Source organism: Poeciliopsis prolifica, unplaced genomic scaffold, assembly GCF_027474105.1.
Source record: "Poeciliopsis prolifica strain line A6 unplaced genomic scaffold, Auburn_PproV2 SCAFFOLD044, whole genome shotgun sequence".
Lineage (NCBI taxonomy): Eukaryota > Metazoa > Chordata > Actinopteri > Cyprinodontiformes > Poeciliidae > Poeciliopsis > Poeciliopsis prolifica.
In genome coordinates this window covers 1183140-1204654 of record NW_026562419.1, presented here as the reverse complement: position 1 = coordinate 1204654, position 21515 = coordinate 1183140, and the positions used below count along the sequence as shown (strand labels likewise).

Sequence of the window (21515 nt, the reverse complement as noted above, 5' to 3'; positions counted from 1 at the left end):
TGTGTTTTTAACTATAAAAACATATTACTGCTGTCATATCTTTTAGTATCAGCTTCCTGCAGAGGGGAAAACACCTTAAGGCTCCACTTCCTCATGATTTGGAGACATCTGTAATTTACACTGGACATTGAAAATATACAAACTCTGTTAAAAAAGCTGGACAGACAAGAATAAAGAAACAAAAAACCATTTCCACCTTTAATGTAAGCTATTTTCTGCATGTAAAAACAAGGCAGCAACTTGGTTGAATTGAACAGTTTTCTGATTCACGTTTTGATTCTTCTTGAGTTCATGCCTAAAATCAGTTTTTTTGTAGTTAATTGACTTTTAACATTTGCAGTATTTACACTGCAAATCCACAAAATGTTACCAAGTATTTTTGGTCTAGTTTTTAGTGCAACAATTGTAGTGCATTAAAAAAAGAAAAAAAAACCTTTAAGTAACTTTTAAGCAGAAATAGGTATTGTTTTAAGTAAATAATTCCTTAATATAAAAAAAGCACTTCTTCCATTTGCAGATTATTGTGTATTGTTATAAGTGAAATTATATACCAATGGAACTAGTATTTTTTATCTCTATCAAGGAATTATTTACTTAAAACAAGCTTTTATTTCTAGCTGAAGTTACGTGTAAGTCGGTTCTGTCTTGTTTCAAGTATACTAAGATATTTGCACAAGAAACTAGACCAAAAATACTTGGTAAGATATTGTGTTTTTGCAGGGTAGCTAATCATAGCTATTAAGGACCTTGTACAACAGTGTAATTTAAAAGAAAGTGTATAAAGTAATGCATAGAATACTGAAGCATTTGGGACAAGGTCCAGTGGAAGTCTGTTTTCATCCAAGCTCTTTCATTCGATACATGCAAAGAAAGGCTATAACTCTACATTACAAAAATTGTACTGAAGTAGAACAATAGATACAGGAGCTTGTTTCTTCAGTTTGTACTTTGAGGACAATAAATTGCAGAATACCCAATCATATAAGATTAAACCTCCATCTCTTCTCATTGAGAAGAAAGACAGATGAGGAGTACCCCAAATATTTTTTTAAATACACTCAAATCAAGGACTTATTTTCTTTTTCTAATCTCAACAACACATGAGTCCAAACACATACACACTCATTCTGGTATCAGTATAGGTTTACATCTTCATTGTTTGTAAGCATTACTAGCTGTCAAAATTACACTGTTTTAATCATGCTTTCTATAAAAGAAGTGAATTGGAAAAAATCTCCGGCCTGAAAAAAGTGTTGGTTTTTGCAGTCTGTTTTGCTGTCTTTGACTTCAACCACTAAAGATTTGTTGAAGTTAAAGTTCTTATTATTTTCCACTGGCAAACATCCAATTAAGTTGGAAAACTGTATTAACATTCTGTGAATGTTTAGATGAGACGTGTTTTCTTCATCACATTTGTCACATGATCCAAGTTATATTTTTGCAGGTTTATATGTGGTCAAAACATGCTGTAAAAGTTCAAAGGGTGTGCTTGTTATGTACTCATAAATACTGATACCTGATAACATAATTATAAATCTCTGCAGTGGTTCCTCCCAACTAAAAAGTAGGTTAACGGATTCACAGAGCTGAACAGCAGAACTTGAAAAGTCACAGGACTGAATGCTTCTGTTTTTTGAAAGAGAACCTTGTATTTTTCTGCACGCAGGTAGCTTTATGTGTTGTAGAGGCAATTAATGTTTTAACAACTTTTTGTTGAAGTGGGATATGGCACACAAAGGACTTCAGATGGATTCTCAAGTCTCCTGTTGCATCTGTCTGGATCTACTGAAGGATCCAGTGACTATTTTCTGTGGACACAGCTACTGCATGAACTGTATTAAAGACTTAGGGGAAGGAAAAGATCAGAAGGGAATCCACAGCTGCCTTTATTGCAGGAAAACTTCAACACTGAGGACTGCCTTGAAGAAAAACACCATGCCAGAACAGTTGGTGAATACAAAGAAGATTGAACTCAAACACGCTCCAGCTGATCACTGCTATACTGGACATGAAAATGTGATCTGTGACATTTGTACAGGAAAGAAGATGAAAGCTGTCAAGTCCTGTCTGGTTTGTTTGGTTTCTTACTGTGAAAATCACCTCCAACCTCATCATGATGTTGCTCAATTGAAGAAACACAAGCTGGTAAATCCATCCAAGACACTTGAGGAACACATCTGCTCTCGTCATGATGAGGTGATGAAGATCTTCTGTCAAACTGATCAGAAGTGTTTTGTTATCTCTGCTTAATGGATGATCATAAAGGCCATGAAACAGTTCAAGTTACAGCAGGAAGAGCTGAGAAGCAGAAGGAACTTGAGGCAAAGAGAAGAAAAGTCCAGCAAAGAATCCAGGACCAAGAGAAAGATGTGAAGCTGCTTCAACAGGAGGTGAAGGCCATCAATGTCTCTGCTGATAAAGCAGTGGAGGACAGTGAGAAGATCTTCACTGAGCTGATCCGTCTCCTCCAGGAAAGAAGCTCTGATGTGAAGCAGCAGATCAGATCCCAGCAGGAAACTGAAGTGAGTCGAGTCAAAGATCTTCAGGAGAAGCTGCAGCAGGAGATCACTGAGCTGAAGAGGAAAGACGCTGAGCTGGAGCAGCTCTCACACACAGAGGATCACAACCAGTTTCTCTACCACTACCCCTCACTGCCAGCACTCAGTGAGTCTACAGCCTCATCCAGCATCATTGTTCGTCCTCTGAGACACTTTGAGGACGTGACAGTAGCTGTGTCAGATGCAAAACGTGTTCTAGAAGAGCTACTGACAGAGATAAAAACAAACATTTCACTGACAGTGAGTAGAGTTGATGTTTTACTGCCAGAACCCGAACCAAAGACTAGAATTGACTTTCTGAAACACTCACAAGAACTCACTCTGGATCCAAACACAGCAAACAAATTTCTGTTGTTATCAGATAGAAACAGAAAAGTAACATTAATGAAGCAACAGCAGCCTTATGAAGATCATCCAGAAAGATTCACTTATTTTTGTGAAGTCCTGAGCAGAGAGAGTCTGACTGGACATTGCTACTGGGAGGTTGAGTGGAAGGGGGGAGAGATTGAAGTTGCTGTCGCATACAAAACATTTCCAGAGCGGGTACATCAGAAAATGTGGATTTGGACTCAACAACAGATCTTGGGCTTTGCACTGTGATGCAAATAGTTACTCCTATTCCTACAACAATATTAAAACTCCAGTATCAGGTCCAGTTTCCTCCAGAGTAGGAGTGTACCTCAATTACAAATTGGGTGTTCTGTGTTTCTACAGCATCTCTAAGAAAATGACTCTCCTGCACAGAGTCCAGACAACATTCACTCAGCCGCTCTACGCCGGGCTTTGGCTTCTAGATTACGGAACCACAGCTGAGCTCATTAGAGTTAAACAGAGTACCAAGAGCAACGCAAGCTGGGTTTTGTAATTATTTTATTTGGTAAAAAATGACACTTTCAATCCAAAGTTGCATTAAAAGTTCAGTAACTGTGAACTTTGTCTTAAAATGTAATTATTTACCAAATGACACTACCTGACAACCGTCACAAACATTAATTAAAATTCCTTCATGTTTATGAAAGTGATATGTCAATCTTATGCACAGCCCATAAAACAAAGTGGATGATGTCCAAACACTAAGAAAAACACACAGGAACAACTGAAATCAACTTTGTTAAAATATGGTTTTAATTTAGTGTAACATCCTTTTTTGTATTGAGAGAGACTTTTGGTAATTAAGTATTTGCAAAGCTACAAGGTTATTTTAATTCTGGCAGTAATGTGATTCCTTATCATTCAATCATGTACAATTGATTTTTAAGGCTCATTGGATAAGTAGAATATTTACCCTTCATTTTCATACTGATAAAAAACATTATGTATTTGATTTTTAATCAGATTGATGCATTTGTTGATCATTGACATAAGAGTCCACTGTTTATGAGGCCTTATCAAATCAATTAATTGATAAATTAATACTTAAAGTCCGATGAAAGTATTGCACTGATCTAAAAGATTAATGTGGGATGTAAATAACTTTCTTAAGGTCATTCAGGAAGATTTGACACTAAATGTTCAAGATTTGAACTTTGGTATTTAAGAATGCTGTTAAGGTTTAATTTTTACTTGTTTCAACTGGAAAAAAAAAACATTTCTGCGACTCAAATCGTAGAAACTGGAAAGATTTTCATGTAAATGTTTATATATCTTCCTTGTCCTCTGTTTCTGAACTTGATTATCATATTAACACAAATCTGGGAGAGAAGGTCTGTAAGCATTGTGTAAAGTTTAAAGATAAAAATGTAATTCGACTCTGTGTTATTGTGTTTTAATCAGATGTGGATTGGATGATTGTTTAACACATGAATCATTTCAGAAACTAATGAATTATTAACAGTTTATTGTTTTGCTTAGCTGATCCTTATGTTTGCTTTTGATTTCTTTTTAAATGTTTTATGAAAATAACTTCTTTAATTTTGTTTTGATCACAAAACATATTGAATTTACTGGGTCATGTTTTCTTATACGAAAAGAAATGTTGAACATTTTAACTCTGCTCATTGCTACTAGAATATTGAAAGTTGAAGATGAATTGAGGATGGATGTTTAATAAAAAAAAGAAAAAAGAACTGTTTACTCATGGTTACTTATTACTTCACTATTATTCAGCCTCCTGAAAGGCAATTCTGACTCAGCCACATCTTTCATGGCAACACAAAGTCATAAATACATTCCAGTGCAGAAACACTATGCAGCTGCTACAAAAAATTTTCCAACACAAATGAGCAACTTACTTAAAAAACAAGACACTTAATTAAGCCAAATCTATGGAGAACATGAAAGACCAACACCAAACAGAAGAGGTGACCTTAGATCAGCTTCAAGTTTATTTATTTACCACATTTCCAATCACTCATGCTGCCATAAGTGCTTTACCAACTAAACAACAAAAATATACAATAACCTGAGGCAGTTTTGTAATAAAAATATATAAAAGAAAATTAAACAATCTGACTAAAACAACAATGACTAAGGTTGGTAAAGAACAATGCACATAAAATTGTGTCTTTAGTAGAGATTTAAAATGTCCCTTTCTTGAAGTGCGGTGTAGAGCTGGAGACCCAGGTACAAGTGACAGACGAATGTTTAATGATGAAAATAATCCAAAAACAGTCCGGAGCACAATCCAAAATTTGTCTAACAACCAGGCAGTACGGCTGAGTGGAAGCCAGGGCTCAATGCCCGTAGCAACTGCAGAAACGAATGGACAACAGTATGGCAGCTAGACAGAATAGATACTGATTAGAAGCTGGGGCCCGACCAGGACCAAAGAACACAGGTGGAGTTAAATACACAAAGGATAATCACGAGACATGTGGGAATAATCAAGGCAAGACAAGACAACACAGAAACTCAAAATAAACAGAAAAACTCAAATCAACTCAGAGAAAACCCAAATCTTTACAGTCCATGTGTTTGTGCAGATCAGACTGAGCCAGAGTCTGAGAGCTGCAGCAAGTTAAGACAAGACTTTAGAATAAATAAAGTCAGTTGTGAGCTGGAGCTCATGGTTCTTACTGGAGCGTAGAAAGATAGGAGCTGAGATTACATAGAATGGGATTGGCTGTTGAGTGATTTAACCCTCTCCAGGCAGGTGTTGCAGGTTTGCAACAACTTAGTCAGTCTTTTAAAGTAATTTGAACCTGAGAGGGTTAAGAAGAAAAAGTAAATTAAAATTTCATACTGTGTGTAAGAGGAAGCTAGTGCAGTGAGGCCAACACTGGGGTTTTATCCTTCTGTTTCATTACAGTCCACAGGATCAACAGGTCTACCATTATTAGATGAGGCATAACAAGTGCAACTGCTGCAGTTGTCTCACAACTCACAGTAGTTTTTACTTCACAAAATGGTGAAAATAAAGGAGTTTTTCTTAAAAAACTAAAACTGCCCAATTTATCTACACTAATGTCAAAATTGTATAAAAAGATGCATACATGCATTTAGGAGTACTAACTAATGAATCCCATGCAACACTACTTCCTCTATTATTAATTATGGCTGTATGAAAAAAAGCAAATAAATTTTTATGTCTAAGATAAGAAATTCGTAAATTTTAGAAAATTATTATTATTAGGTTTTAAAATAATTAAAAACAAAAATCTTTAGTTTAAAGAGGATGGATACATTTTCTGCTATACTTGTGTAAAACTATGTTATGAAAAACCACTGAATTTCTAAGACATTGTGAGAAAAAAATGCATCTAAGATTTTATTTCTGGTATTTTCAGTGTCACTGTAAAGATTGCCATGCCTTTATTTCTCACTGTCTTTAACGTAGAGCCTTTAAAACCACAAAATCAGAATATTTTTCTATATAAACCCTAGTGCTTTAAGTGTTATGTTTAAGTTATGATACTTCTCAGATATTAATTTCTATCTACCTGTAGTCATCCAGGACATGACAAAACTAAAAAAGGTTTAAAAATAAAGCAACTTAACAAGTTTCAATAATATGATTTAATAAAACCTGCTCTTTGCAGTTTTTCAGTTTATTGTGATATAATTGCAATGAATTCTGTTTTTTTTTGTCTGTTCTCGGCTCAAATGCAGAGCTGTCGGTAAATCCTCAGCTCCTCCCTAACGTTTCAAACTCTTCTCATTAAAGTAAGAGTTAAAGGGATAAATATAAATGAGATGTTTACTACCTTTGACAAAAAAAAAAGCTTAAGTCTATACAAAGCAATGTAGCCTGTTTTGCTAGTTCTGATTTCCATGACATCCCAAAGCAGTTTATCAAGATTCAGCCAAAGTAATGGAATAAACTGCAGTCTGATCTTCATTGTTAATCTATTTCTTCTTATTGAGCAGTGAATGTAAATAAAATGTTACATGTCTTTTGCTTTAAGTATTTACTAACTGGAGGGTTTTTTATTTGTGCTGAAAGGCCACAGTTAGCTCCTCCCTTCAGCGGCTCTAGGGGAGCCTGTGCCTTCAGTGCTGCTGTTGGTCCTCCTACACGTTGGGAGGAACCATTGATCTAATGGGGGAACGTAAAAATGTATTCTTATTTTCTAAGATGAATGAAAAATTTATTTCGTTCTTTGTTTCTTTTGCCTTTTTATATTGAGCCTGTTTAAAGGCAGACTTTATTTAATCTTTTTTTTTTTCTTTTGGGGAGGTCGGGGAGGATTTTCCAAGATTGGGGAGGTCCAGATCCCTTCCCGACTCCAGGATCTAGTCTATGGGAGAGCCGGAAAAGCAAACAACTTCTTTTCCTGAAGTGGAGTCCGTTTAGCGTTTCCACCACTGTTCAGTTGTTTAAAAAGATTTCTTTGTTCCTACTTTCTAACAGGTGAGAAATCTTTGTGATTGTTATGATCTCTGTGCAGCAAAAGGCAAGAGGTGACAAGTTAAGTGGATTTGGCTTCTGGAGTGACTCATTTGGTTTCTTTGTAAGAAATTAAACTTCAGAGACTCTCACTGGTATTCAGAGCTGCAATGGAGCAGCCAGGATATCAAATGGATTCTGTGAAGTTCTCCTGTTCCATCTGTTTGGATCTACTGAAGGATCCGGTGACTATTCCCTGTGGGCACAGTTACTGTATGAATTGTATTAAATGCCACTGGGATGGACAAGATCAGAGGAGAATCCACAGCTGCCCTCAGTGCAGGAAGGAGTTCATACCAAAGCCTGCTCTGGAGAAAACGTCATGTTAGCTGATTTGGTGGAGGATCTGAAGAAGACCGGACTCCAAGCTGCTCAAGCTGATCACCGCTATATTAGACCTGAAGATGTGGCTTGTGATGTCTGCACTGGTAGGAAAATGAAAGCTGTCAAGTCCTGCTTATCTTGTTCAGCTTCTTATTGTAAGAATCACCTCCAACCTCACTATGATGATCCACCATTACAGAAGCACAAACTAGTGAATCCTTCCAAGAACCTCCAGCAGACCATTTGCTCTCATCATGAAGAGGTGATGGAAATTTTCTGTCGCACTGATCAGAAGTGTATCTGTTATCTCTGCACTATGGACGAACATAAAGGACATGAAACAGTCACAGTTGCAGCAGAAAGAGATAAGAAGCAGAAGAAGCTCCAGGAGAGTCGACAACAAATCAAGCAAAGACTCCTGGAAAGAGAGAAAGATGTGAAGCTGCTTCAACAGGAGGTGGAGGCCATCAATGTCTCTGCTGATAAAGCAGTGGAGGACAGTGAGAAGATCTTCACTGAGCTGATCCGTCTCCTCCAGGAAAGAAGCTCTGATGTGAAGCAGCAGATCAGATCCCAGCAGGAAACTGAAGTGAGTCGAGTCAAAGATGTTCAGGAGAAGCTGCAGCAGGAGATCACTGAGCTGAAGAGGAAAGACGCTGAGCTGGAGCAGCTCTCACACACAGAGGATCACACCCAGTTTCTCCTCAACTACCCCTCACTGCCAGCACTCAGTGAGTCTACAGGATCATCCAGCATCAACATCCGTCCTCTGAGACACTTTGAGGACGTGACAGCAGCTGTGTCAGAGCTCAGAGACAAACTGAAGGACGTCCTGAGAGACTCATGGAGAAACATTGAACTGGCAGTCACTGATGTGGATGTATTGCTGTTTAGACCAGAACCAAAGACCAGAGCTGGAATCTTACAATATTCAACCGAAATCGCTCTGGATCCAAATACAGTAAATATAAATTTGTTATTGTCTGAGGGGAACAGAAAAGTAATTGTGGGTGACAGACAGCATTCTTATCCTCACCGTCCAGACAGATTCAGTGACTGTTTTCAGGTTCTGAGCAGAGCAGAGAGAGTCTGACTGGACGTTGTTATTGGGAGGTGGAGATGAGAGGAGGTGTAGTTGATGTAGCAGTTTCATACAAGAGCATCAGCAGAGCAGGATGGTCAAAGGAATGTTTATTTGGATTCAATGACAAATCTTGGTCTTTGCGATGTGACAGAAACATTTCTGCATTTTTGCATAACAACACTAAAACTCCAGTACCAGGTCCAGTGTCCTCCAGACTGGGAGTGTACCTGGACCACAGAGCAGGTATTCTTTCCTTCTACAGCGTCTCTGAAACCATGACTCTGATCCACAGAGTCCAGACCAGATTCACTGAGCCTCTATATGCTGGAGTTGGACTCTGTAATGACAAGTCCTCTGCTGAGTTGATGAAACCTAAATAGTCAGATGGTTAAAATGTGTATCTTAGTTTCTGTCTCTTTAGTCTCCATCATTGTTGTCGTTCTTCAATGCTCAGAAATCAGCTGTCTTTCTGGAGCTACTTTCTCATCTTGTTTGTTGTTTTGTTGATTTTGTTGTTTGTTTCGGTGCTGCCCCTTCTGCTTTCTGTTCAGCCATGGTGACTATAACTGCTTTGAAGGATTTTGATTCACCTAAGCTAATCACATCTACATTTATTACTTTATCAGAGCAAATGGTTGTTAAAATCCACACAGCAAATTCAAAAGTGTTTTGGTGAGAACTGTAAGCACCATCATCATCCTCATGATCCTCATGATCATTTTGATTATCTATTTGTGTAAAACTAACAGTTTTATTCTGCAAATTACAACTGTAACGAATGGTAGGTAATTTATAACACTGCAAAGGTGCAGTTTAGAAAATCCTGTTTTTTGTCCTCAGATCTAATTTACCACAGACATTTAACAATTACCTTATGTTATTTTATTTTCCAGCATGTAAGAAACTATCAGTCTGTGTTACATTGTTTAAGAATTTGACACTGTGAGACATTCATCACATCAAGAAAAACAGTTATTTATGCTAAACAAAACTTGTTAGTGTGAAAATAATGAAGAAATGAAGTAAAAGCAGAGCTGATCTTTTCTTGTCTATTTTAATTACTGTAAAGAGTAAAAAATATAAATAAATAAATAAAAATGAGCATTATTTATCATGGGTTTTGTCTAGTACTTGTAAATGAACACTAGATGGCAGTATAAGGCAGAAAAACCAGGGTAAAGGTTATTGGACCAGGACTAATACATGAATTAAGGAGCTTATTTATAAACCATGGCTTGGTTACTATTTCTAAATATTGTATTGTATTATTCACAAACATATGAAACTTTGTTGTTGTATCACTGTTTCCAGAATGGTTACTGAAGTGAATATTTGAACGACTTGAATAATTATAAATTGAAACAGCTCTACTTTCTGTGAAGAAACATACTGTACAACCATATTTTGGTAAAATAATTAATTGCATTGTGGTCTAACTGGTTGAGTGGTGGACAACACCTGAATATGTAAAATTAAAACATTTATCCATTATTTTATGTCTTTGTTGGAGATTACATATTTTAAGGTTTGGAAGAAAAGTGGAAACTTTACATCTGTTAAAATCCCACGTTAGAAAAACCAGGTTTTCCCTAAAGTAGTGTTGTGTCTTATAGTATCTATCAATTATGAACTCAGCTGGTAAAGTATAGTCTGGTCCAGGCACATAAACCAGGGCAGCATTGATCTGTCAAGAACACAGTCAAGATGTAATAATGTTAGGTACTGTCGGTTTCACAAACCGTGACATAATCCAGTAGCTACTACGGGGTGGTTCAAATGAACCAAAATGTTTGACTGAATTTTCAGAATGAAACATGCACGTTTGGTTAATTTGACTCTTACCTAAGCAACATTTTTTTTTTTGTCAATTCAATTCTCTAATGTCAAAACTTGCTCAAAGTGTACAAATCTTTACTGTGGAACAAACACTTACTATTGCAGAGTTAGTAAATGGTTCACATAGATGAATAATATTAACACTGGTTACAGTCAGTGTAAATGGTGGGAGCTAAGATGCATGAAAAACAAATGGAACATTAAATATGGTTAAACGGAGGCCAATTTCAGTCTGAATTGAAATATTTCAAAAGCTCAACATGAAGTGACAAATTTAACTGCAAGTTGAAGCCTAAAGAAATCCCTCCCAAGCAGAAAACTGCTGCGAAGCTCCTCCCTTTTATTCAACAGAGTTCAGCTCTGCTGCTTCATTTCTGGTTTTTCCCGTTTAACTCATCTGAAAGCTTTAGTATCAATAGGATCCTTGAGCTCAGAACACAAGCTGCTGTAGATCAGCAACAAGTTGGTGTTTGTCTTCTTGTGAGACATATCTACTGGAGGAAAAGAAACTTCAGACATTAAGTGTTGTTGAGAAGTGAAATGGCTCACAGAGGAAATCACATGGATTCAGAAAAATTTTCCTGTTCCGTTTGTCTGGATCTACTGAAGGACCCGGTGACTATTCCCTGTGGACACAGCTTCTGTATGAACTGCATTAAAGACCACTGGGATGGACAGGATCAGGTGAAAATCCCGAGCTGCCCTCAATGTAGGAAAGGTTTCATACCAAGACCTATCCTGGTGAAAAACATTGTGTTATCAGAGTTGGCAGAGGATCTGAAGAAGACTGGACTTCACGCTGCTCCTGCTGATCATTGCTATGCTGGACCTGAAGATGTGGCCTGTGATGTCTGCACTGGGAGGAATATTAAAGCTGTCAAGTCCTGCCTGGTCTGTATGATTTCTTATTGTGAGAATCACCTCAAATCTCACTATGATGTCCCTGGACTGAAGAAACACATGTTGGTGAATCCCTGCAAGAATCTTCAGCAGAACATCTGCCCTCATCATGATGAGGTGATGAAAATCTTCTGTCGTACTGATCAGCAGAGTATCTGTTATCTCTGCTTAATGAATGAACATAAAGATCATGAACACTCCCAGCTGCAGCAGAAAGAGCTGAGAAGCAGAAGAAGCTCCAGGAGAGTCGACAACAAATCCATCAGAGAATCCAGGACCAAGAGAAAGATGTGAAGCTGCTTCAACAGGAGGTGGAGGCCCAATGTCTCTGCTGATAAAGCAGTGGAGGACAGTGAGAAGATCTTCACTGAGCTGATCCGTCTCCTCCAGGAAAGAAGCTCTGATGTGAAGCAGCAGATCAGATCCCAGCAGGAAACTGAAGTGAGTCGAGTCAAAGATGTTCAGGAGAAGCTGCAGCAGGAGATCACTGAGCTGAAGAGGAAAGACGCTGAGCTGGAGCAGCTCTCACACACAGAGGATCACACCCAGTTTCTCCTCAACTACCCCTCACTGCCAGCACTCAGTGAGTCTACAGGATCATCTAGGATCAACATCCGTCCTCTGAGACACTTTGAGGACGTGACAGCAGCTGTGTCAGAGCTCAGAGACAAGCTACAGGACATTCTGAGAGCTCATGGAGAAACATCTCATTGGCAATTTCTGATGTGGATGTATTGCTGTCAGAACCAGAAAGAGAACCAAAGAGCAGAGCTGGATTCTTAAAATATTCAGAGAAAATCACTCTGGATCCTAACACAGTACACAGAGAGCTGTTATTATCTGAGGATCACAATAAAATATCAACTTTGGATGAAGAAGACCACGAAGACCAAGAAGATGAAGAACATGAAATAGACGGAGTAGAAGATGTAGAAAAAAAAGACAAAACAAGAAGTGAAAAAGCAAGAACAAAAAACAGACAAGCAACTAGAAGAAGAAGTGCTTTATTCTGATCATCCAGACAGATTTAGTGATATCCCTCAGGTCCTGAATAGAGAGAGTCTGACTGGACGTTGTTACTAGGAGGTGGAGTGGAGCGGGGAAGGAGTTGCTGTAGCAGTTTCATACAAGAACATCAGTAGAGTCGGAAGAACAAATGAATGTTTATTTGGATTGAATGACAAATCTTGGGTCTTTGATTTGTTTCAACAATGGGTACACTGTTCATCACAGCATTGTGTCACGACCTTCTATTTTCCAAAAATTAAAATTTCCATCCAAGGCTGTGGGTGTTAAGAGGCGGTGATTTGAATGCACTTCTTTAATGTTTGTAAAAATTATAATTTATTTCTTTGAAAAAATAGTGACAAAAAAATACATAATTAAAGTGTCTTAAAACATAGTCAAAATGAAAATTAATCTCAAAAAGGTGTCCAACAAAATGCTCCTGAAAAGTGGTCAAAAAATCATTTTCAGCCTCCCCTCAACACACCAGACATTTACCAAACAAATTTTCTCCTGCACCCAGCACCCGGTGTGTTTTTAATTACTCAAATTAATGGGAGGGTCTAACAATTAACATAGTCTTACTCTAAACAATTCCAAATACAAAAAATATTACAAATGTCGATTCTAAATCAACTTAAATATATTTTAACTACCCAAAAAAGAAAACTAAATTGTTACAAATTATAATTCACAAAATTTAACATAATTGGCCCCGACACATTGAAACTCCAGTACCAGGTCCAGTTTCCTCCAGAATCGGAGTATATCTGGATCACAGAGCAGGTATTCTGTCTTTTTACAGCATTTCTGGAACAATGACTCTCCTCCACAGAGTCCAGACCGGATTCATTCAGCCGCTACATGCTGGAGTTGGAGTTTATAATGATGGAGTCTCTGTTGAGTTCAGTAAACCTAAATAGGCAGCAACGATTTGATCCAGCTGGTTAGAATGTGTATTTTACGTTCAGTTTCTTTGTCATTTCTTCATTGCTCAGAGATTAGAGGGCTGCTTCACATATGTTGAGCCAGGTTTAAGTAATTCAGGTGATTACACGTCCTCAGATGTCTTCAGTAGACCAATGAGATCAATCATCGATTCACTGACACTATGCTACATAAATTGCATGAGCCATGTGTCTCAAACAAACATCTTTTGATGAAGGATTATGAGGAATTGAAGCACATCATACTAAAGAAAAAAAACTGCTGCTACAATGATAGTGGACTTATTGAATGCGTAATTAGCTTAAAATAGACATCTTCAAACCATTCTTAATTAAGAAAAGGTTACAAACATACCTGTCATTTACTCAAATAAACAACTTTAACCACATAAATGAACAGTGGAAGTCAATATTATGTTGACATGCTATAAGACAGAATCATTCGTCTTTCTCTTGTTTTTCCACATTTCATTGCTGTTTAAATAGTACAGAGCAAACAGAAAAACAGGTCAAGATTAAATGTAGAACATTTGCAGCCTCTGGGTAGTATAAAATTTTGACTACTATATGTGAATCACTTATACTAATAATTTAAAGGCTCTTGCCTAAATCAACTTTAGTTAGCTTTACTTGTGCTAAACTTATTTTTTGAATTGTGATGCTTTCGTTTTGAACAGGCAATTTCTTGTTTAACTGTCTGATCTCCTGAGGAAGATAATTGGTTTGAGAGGATCCAAGATGTCGTAATGTTTGGGGCCATAAGTTTCACAAACCATGATATTGTTTGCAAAGATGTTCTCCACCAACAAGGATAATCCCACTGCTGAGATTTTCAAATGAGCTGTTAAATGTATTCACTCAGATGAATAATATTAACACTGGTTACAGTCAGTGTAAATGGTGGGAGCTAAGATGCATGAAAAACAAATGGAACATTAAATATGGTTAAACGGAGGCCAATTTCAGTCTGAATTAAAATATTTCAAAAGCTCAACATGAAGTGACGAATTTAACTGCAAGTTGAAGCCTAAAGAAATCCCTCCCAAGCAGAAAACTGCTGCGAAGCTCCCTTTTATTAAACAGAGTTCAGCTCTGCTGCTTCATTTCTGGTTTTCCCGTTTAACTCATCTGAAAGCTTTAGTATCAATAGGATCCTTGAGCTCAGAACACAAGCTGCTGTAGAGCAGCAACAAGTTGGTGTTTGTCTCTTGTGAGACATATCTACTGGAGGAAAAGAAACTTCAGACATTCAGTGTTGTTGAGAAGTGAAATGGCTCACAGAGGAAATCAGACGGATTCAGAAAAATTTTCCTGTTCCGTTTGTCTGGATCTACTGAAGGACCCGGTGACTATTCCCTGTGGACACAGCTTCTGTATGAACTGCATTAAAGACCACTGGGATGGACAGGATCAGGTGAAAATCCCGAGCTGCCCTCAATGTAGGAAAGGTTTCATACCAAGACCTATCCTGGTGAAAAACATTGTGTATCAGAGTTGGCAGAGGATCTGAAGAAGACTGGACTTCACGCTGCTCCAGCTGATCACTGCTATGCTGGACCTGAAGATGTGGCCTGTGATGTCTGCACTGGGAAGAAATTTAAAGCTGTCAAGTCCTGCCTGGTCTGTATGATTTCTTATTGTGAGAATCATCTCAAATCTCACTATGATGTCCCTGGACTGAAGAAACACATGTTGGTGAATCCCTGCAAGAATCTTCATGAAAACTACTGCTCTCATCATGATGAGGTGATGAAGATCTTCTGTCGTACTGATCAGCGAGTATCTGTTATCTCTGCTTAATGAGAACATAAAGATCATGAAACAGTCCCAGCTGCAGCAGAAAGAGCTGAGAAGCAGAAGAAGCTCCAGGAGAGTCGACAACAAATCCATCAGAGAATCCAGGACCAAGAGAAAGATGTGAAGCTGCTTCAACAGGAGGTGGAGGCCATCAATGTCTCTGCTGATAAAGCAGTGGAGGACAGTGAGAAGATCTTCACTGAGCTGATCCGTCTCCTCCAGAAAAAAAGCTCTGATGTGAAGCAGCAGATCAGATCCCAGCAGGAAACTGAAGTGAGTCGAGTCAAAGATGTTCAGGAGAAGCTGCAGCAGGAGATCACTGAGCTGAAGAGGAAAGACGCTGAGCTGGAGCAGTTCTCACACACAGAGGATCACACCCAGTTTCTCCTCAACTACCCCTCACTGCCAGCACTCAGTGAGTCTACAGGATCATCCAGGATCATTGTTCGTCCTCTGAGACACTTTGAGGACGTGACAGCAGCTGTGTCAGAGCTCAGAGACATCGTACAGGACGTCCTGAGAGAACCATCCAAAAAGATGTCACTGAAAATAAAAGATAAGAATGTTTTAGTACCAGAACCAAAGAGCAGATCTGGATTCTTAAAATATTCAAGAGAAGTCACTCTGGATCCTAACACAGCACACAGTAGGTTGTTGTTATCTGATGGGAACAGAAAAGTAACTAGAATGGAACAACAAGAGTCGTATCCTGATCATCCAGACAGATTCACTTATTATGCTCAGGTCCTGAGTAGAGAGAGTCTGACTGGACGTTGTTACTGGGAGGTGGAGTGGAGCGGAAAGCAACAGTTCACATAGCAGTTTCATACAAGAACATCATCAAAGCAGAAAGATCAAATGAATGTTCATTTGGACTTGATGACAAATCTTGGGCATTATCTTGTGACAAAAACAGTTACACATTTTATCACGACAACGTTGCAACTCCGGTTCCAGGTCCAGTTTCCTCCAGACTAGGAGTGTATCTGGACCACAGAGCAGGTATTCTGTGTTTCTACAGAGTCTCTGAAACCATGACTCTGATCCACAGAGTCCAGACCAGATTCATTCAGCCGCTACATGCTGGAGTTTGGCTTTTAGATGATGGATGCTCTGTTGAGTTCAATAAACCTAAATAGTCAGCAGTGATCAAATGTCCCTGCATTTGATATACCTTTTAGTTTCAGATTCTTTAGTCTCAATCAATGCTGCTTAGAACTGCCATTTCAGACCGATGTTGTTCAGATGCATGTACAGGTGAGCTGATGGAAATTGTAATCATCATCATCATTATTCTATTGAACAAACATCACATTCTGGCTCAACTTGACTATTTTATTAACTTGACATTTGAGATGCTTTCAGCACCTCTTGACAGGAGGATTCTGCTCTACTTAATATTACTACAATAAAGTTAACATGTTTCATGTTTGTACAGGAAAAACATCAATCCAATTAGAAGAATATACAAAATGCATTTTTAAAATAATTATAACAATGAAGAGCAGTTGTTTTTAATCCTGAATAGTAATGGCTCTTGAAAACATTGAATAAATGCAGTGACTGGTAGAATAACACAATGTTATCTGACTTGAGATGTTAAACAGTGAAAAAAGACTTGAAAAATATGTTGTTTTAGTGGGATATGAAAATATAAGTTGACTTTTTTCAATCTGCTGGTCCCACTCCTTAAAACTGTGCATGATGTGATCACTTGGGATCCTTCTAACAGAGGATCTCAACCACACTTGAGGCCAACTCTGACCATCCCAATTTCAGTGCACATAATTGTTGGTGACCTTCTGTTAAACCCCTAAGAGGCCATCCCCAAAACTGACTGGGCCCAGGAGTTAATGACAAAGGAATGAGTGGACTTGTTTGATTGCACAATCCTGCTCCTTAAAGCTGTACCTGGTAAAATGGCATTGGACCCTCTCAAGTTCCACTTTCTCACTCCACAAACTTGATTCATCTCCCCTCACACTAGATGGCCTCCTTCACCAGTAAGCAGCTTATTCTCAATAGCCTCCTCCCAGCCACTGCTCACAAACCATGGAAGAAGAAGAATGTTTAATAATTCTTCATCATTTTATGTGCTTTTGCAAATAAACATTTTTTCCTTTAAAATGTCTCCCATATGATTCTGCATGGGAAAGAAAATCCTGAAGATATTTGCTGAGATTTGACTTGTGAGAGGTGGACAACACCTGGACACATAAAAATTAAAACATTTATTCAGGATTGTATATTTGTGTTTTATATGTCGTGTTGTTCAAGGTTTGTCAGAAAACCAGTAACATCACCACATCTGTCAAAATCTCTCAAAAATGATAAGTTCTGCCTTTGCTTATTTTCTCTTTACGTAACAGAAAGATGTTTAATAGAGTTCGAAGTCCTCATATGAATATGAATTCTGGATCGATTATTTACTTTCCCAAGTAAATAATTTACCAGCATATATTTAATGCACATGGATTATTCTACAAGAGTTGGTAAGTGTACTCACACAAATTGATATCATATGAATATAGAAATGAATGTAACACTGATTACGATCAACTGGAAGCAAAGTGGGAGTCTGAACTAAAAAGTTTAAAAATAGGAAGTGAAGAGAGAAATGCATCAGCAGTCTGAAGGATTTAGAGTGTTTGCAACAAATACTGTGAAGCTCCTCCCCTCTGTTGAACACAGAGTTCAGCTCAGCTGCTTCATTTCCTGCTTCGCTGTTTCACCCGTCTCAAAGCTTTAGTATCAGTGGAATCACTAAGCTGATGAGACAAACTGCTGCAGATGAGTAAGTAAAAAAACTGGTGTATAGCTTCTGTTTGTACATATTTACAGAAGGAAAAGACATTCAGTATCGTGAAGTGAAATGGCTCAAAGAGGAAATAAGATAGATTCAGGTAAATATTCTTGTTCCATCTGTTTGGACCTACTGAAGGACCCGGTGACTATTCCCTGTGGACACAGTTACTGTATGAATTGTATTAAACTCTACTGGTATGAAGAAGATCAGAGGAAAATCTGCAGCTGCCCTCAGTGCAGGAAAGGTTTCATACCAAGACCGATCCTGGTGAAAATCATGTTAGCTGAGTTGGAGGATCTGAAGAAGACTGGACTCCACGCTGCTCCTGCTGATCACTGCTATGCTGGACCTGATGATGTGGCCTGTGATGTCTGCACTGGGAGGAAAATGAAAGCTGTCAAGTCCTGTTTATCCTGTCCAGCTTCTTACTGTAAGAATCATCTCCAACCTCACTATGATGTTCCTGGACTAAAGAAACACAAGCTGGTCAAACCCACCAACAAGCTCCAAGAGAACATCTGCTCTCGTCATGATGAGGTGATGAAGATCTTCTGTCGTACTGATCAGCAGATCTGTTATCTCTGCACTATGGAGGAACATAAAGGCCATGAAACAGTCCCAGCTGCAGCAGAAAGATGAGAAGCAGAAGAAGCTCCAGGAGAGTCGACAACAAATCCATCAGAGAATCCAGGACCAAGAGAAAGATGTGAAGCTGCTTCAACAGGAGGTGGAGGCCATCAATGTCTCTGCTGATAAAGCAGTGGAGGACAGTGAGAAGATCTTCACTGAGCTGATCCGTCTCCTCCAGGAAAGAAGCTCTGATGTGAAGCAGCAGATCAGATCCCAGCAGGAAACTGAAGTGAGTCGAGTCAAAGATGTTCAGGAGAAGCTGCAGCAGGAGATCACTGAGCTGAAGAGGAAAGACGCTGAGCTGGAGCAGCTCTCACACAGAGGATCACAACCAGTTTCTCCTCAACTACCCCTCACTGCCAGCACTCAGTGAGTCTACAGGATCATCCAGCATCAACATCCGTCCTCTGAGACACTTTGAGGACGTGACAGCAGCTGTGTCAGAGCTCAGAGACAAACTACAGGATGTCCTGAGAGACACAGGGACAAACATTCAACTGGCAATTACTGATGTGGATGTTACTGTCAAGACCAGAACCAAAGACCAGAGCTGAATTCTTGAAATATTCAACAGATATCACTCTAGATCCAAATACAGCTCACAGGAATCTGTTATTTTCTGAGGGGAACAGAAAAGTCACAGTAGTGGATGAAGAACAGTCTTATCCTGATCTTCCTGACAGATTTGATTGTTGGTATCAGGTCCTGAGCAGAAAAAGTCTTCCTGAACGTTGTTACTGGGAGGTGGAGATGAGAGAAGAAGTTTATGTAGCAGTTTCATACAAATATATGGGCAGAGGTGATTATTCAGATGTGTGTGTTTGGATATAATAACATGTCTTGGGCATTCTATTGTGACAAAAACAGATTTGATTTTCTTCACAACTATGTTTATACTCCAGTACCAGATCCAGTTTCCTCCAGATTAGGAGTGTATCTGGACCACAGAGCAGGTATTCTGTGTTTCTACAGCGTCTCTGAAACCATGACTCTCCTGCACAGAGTCCAGACCAGATTCACTCAGCCGCTATATGCTGGAGTTGGATTTGTCCAGATGACCATCATGCCGGACCCTATGCTGAGTTGATTAAGCTGAAATAGTCATCAGTGATCTGAGGTCCATTTGGTTAACATGTGCATTCTAGTTTAAGTCTCTTCCAGCTCCATCATTGTGGCTGAGAGTTCATTGTTATTTCTTCACTGCTCAGAAATAAAGCTACTTTGTCATCTTGTATGCTGATCATTTGTGTCTTCCTGTTTCTGGTCCGCCACGGAGACTACCAGGAGGATTTTGATTCACATTTATTGTTTCTCTGACAAAATGTCAGTGAAATTGAGATGAGCTGAAGGAAAATGTGGTTATCTACAGATTAAATGATGATTATTGATCAGGACATCAGTCATTGTTTGTTGGACAGAGCTAATTAACTTAGAATGTGGTCGGACCTCTTGTCGGAAGAATTTATGCTGCTAATAAAGCTAAAATGTTTCACTTCATATGAAACAATCATGAGAAAAACTGTAATCTCCTGGATTTTATTAAAGCCTGACATGCTGCCAGAAATAAAAGGTTTACCAAAACATGTGATATTAAAAAAAAAATCAAACTTAATGAACATAAGTCCAGGTCATCAATTGTGTTTAATTCTGGACAGTACTGACTCTGGGAAATAGAGAACACATTTACATTGTTTTAAATTTGTAACAAGGTTAATAATACAACTTTAGTTTTGAATTTGTTTCATTTTTCATTAAAGACTATTTAAAACCATTTTTAAGTAATAATTTTGTGAACTGTTCAGACTGTAGATACGGTTTCCAAATTAATTATAAAAACTAAGAAAAAGCTATTAGTGGGATAAATATGTACTTTTGGCTTCATTATCTATAGTTTGGATGCTTTCTAACAGTTTGATTTTTTTTCATGTCTGCAGATGACTTTTTGTGAACTGATTTTGTTTTTGATAAAAAAAAATCACTATTGTAATAGGTTTGATTTTATTGTTTTTTTTTGATTAGACACAATCAAAACAATTGTTTCAAAATTATTTCATCTTTGTGATTCATGTTCACTGTATTATTCTAGTGCTGCTTAGAATTTGAGCAAATCATGTTTAAGTATCTATTATCAAATTATTATCAATTATTATCAAATTTACATCCAGTATTTGGAAACAATAAAAGCTCTTTTAGCTTTTACGATCATTTTTTTTCTTTCCATGTCTGATAATACATTGATGGTTTGGGTTTTAAACTGTTAAAAAAGATTAAACTAAATCCAAAGGAAACAAAATCATTTCTGTTCATATTTTCTGGTTGGGTTTATGAACCTGTTTTACTAGAATGAGTCACTGGAACCAGTGGATTATCTCTGTTTGTTAGGAAGCTGCTTGTTGGGATGACAACTCTGGCTCAAACTGAACCGCCGGTGTTTACAAATTCAGTTTTCAAAGTGCTCCAATAGGTCAGTTATGGCGTTAGATAACCCCATAAGAGACCTCGGTTCACTTATGAAGTTATGGTGTAAAACTTTAGGGTGCTTTTCCTTCTGCTCCCAGAGGTGCCAGAGAAACCAAAATTACAGGACGTGAAGCCGGGGCAGCCTACTACCTGCATGAAAAAACCAAAGATTTAAATGATTAGAACACCTGTAAACACTGTCTCATATTCAGGGAAGAAAGATCCAGTATAACCAGTTCAACCACTCAAACATAGAGGCAGGTTCAAACAGCACATTTCCTGGTTCTTCCCCTTAAACAATCTGAAAGACAAAGGATCAGAACATTCAGCGTCAGGAAAAGTT

At 38.2% G+C, this 21515-nt stretch overlaps 1 protein-coding gene and 4 pseudogenes across 1 annotated transcript; all 5 read left to right on the top strand.

Moving 5' to 3' along the window:
• Positions 1-2172: 2172 nt before the first annotated feature.
• On the top strand, positions 2173-4537 carry LOC129376758 (tripartite motif-containing protein 16-like; annotated as a pseudogene).
• A 2956-nt stretch (positions 4538-7493) lies between these two features.
• On the top strand, positions 7494-9191 carry LOC129376756 (tripartite motif-containing protein 16-like; annotated as a pseudogene).
• A 1628-nt stretch (positions 9192-10819) lies between these two features.
• Positions 10820-13455, top strand: LOC129376754 (tripartite motif-containing protein 16-like; annotated as a pseudogene).
• Positions 13456-14719: 1264 nt separating this feature from the next.
• Positions 14720-16495, top strand: LOC129376753 (tripartite motif-containing protein 16-like; annotated as a pseudogene).
• Positions 16496-18148: 1653 nt separating this feature from the next.
• LOC129376762 (E3 ubiquitin-protein ligase TRIM47-like) lies at positions 18149-18721 on the top strand. Its single transcript, XM_055056333.1, has one exon. It carries the CDS (start codon positions 18149-18151, stop codon positions 18719-18721), a length of 573 nt encoding a protein of 190 aa, XP_054912308.1.
• Positions 18722-21515: the final 2794 nt, after the last annotated feature.

What these genes read in the sequence shown, in the direction of transcription:
- LOC129376762 (XM_055056333.1), top strand. Translation starts at nt 18,149, where the DNA reads ATGGCTCAAAGAGGAAATAAGATAGATTCAGGTAAATATTCTTGTTCC.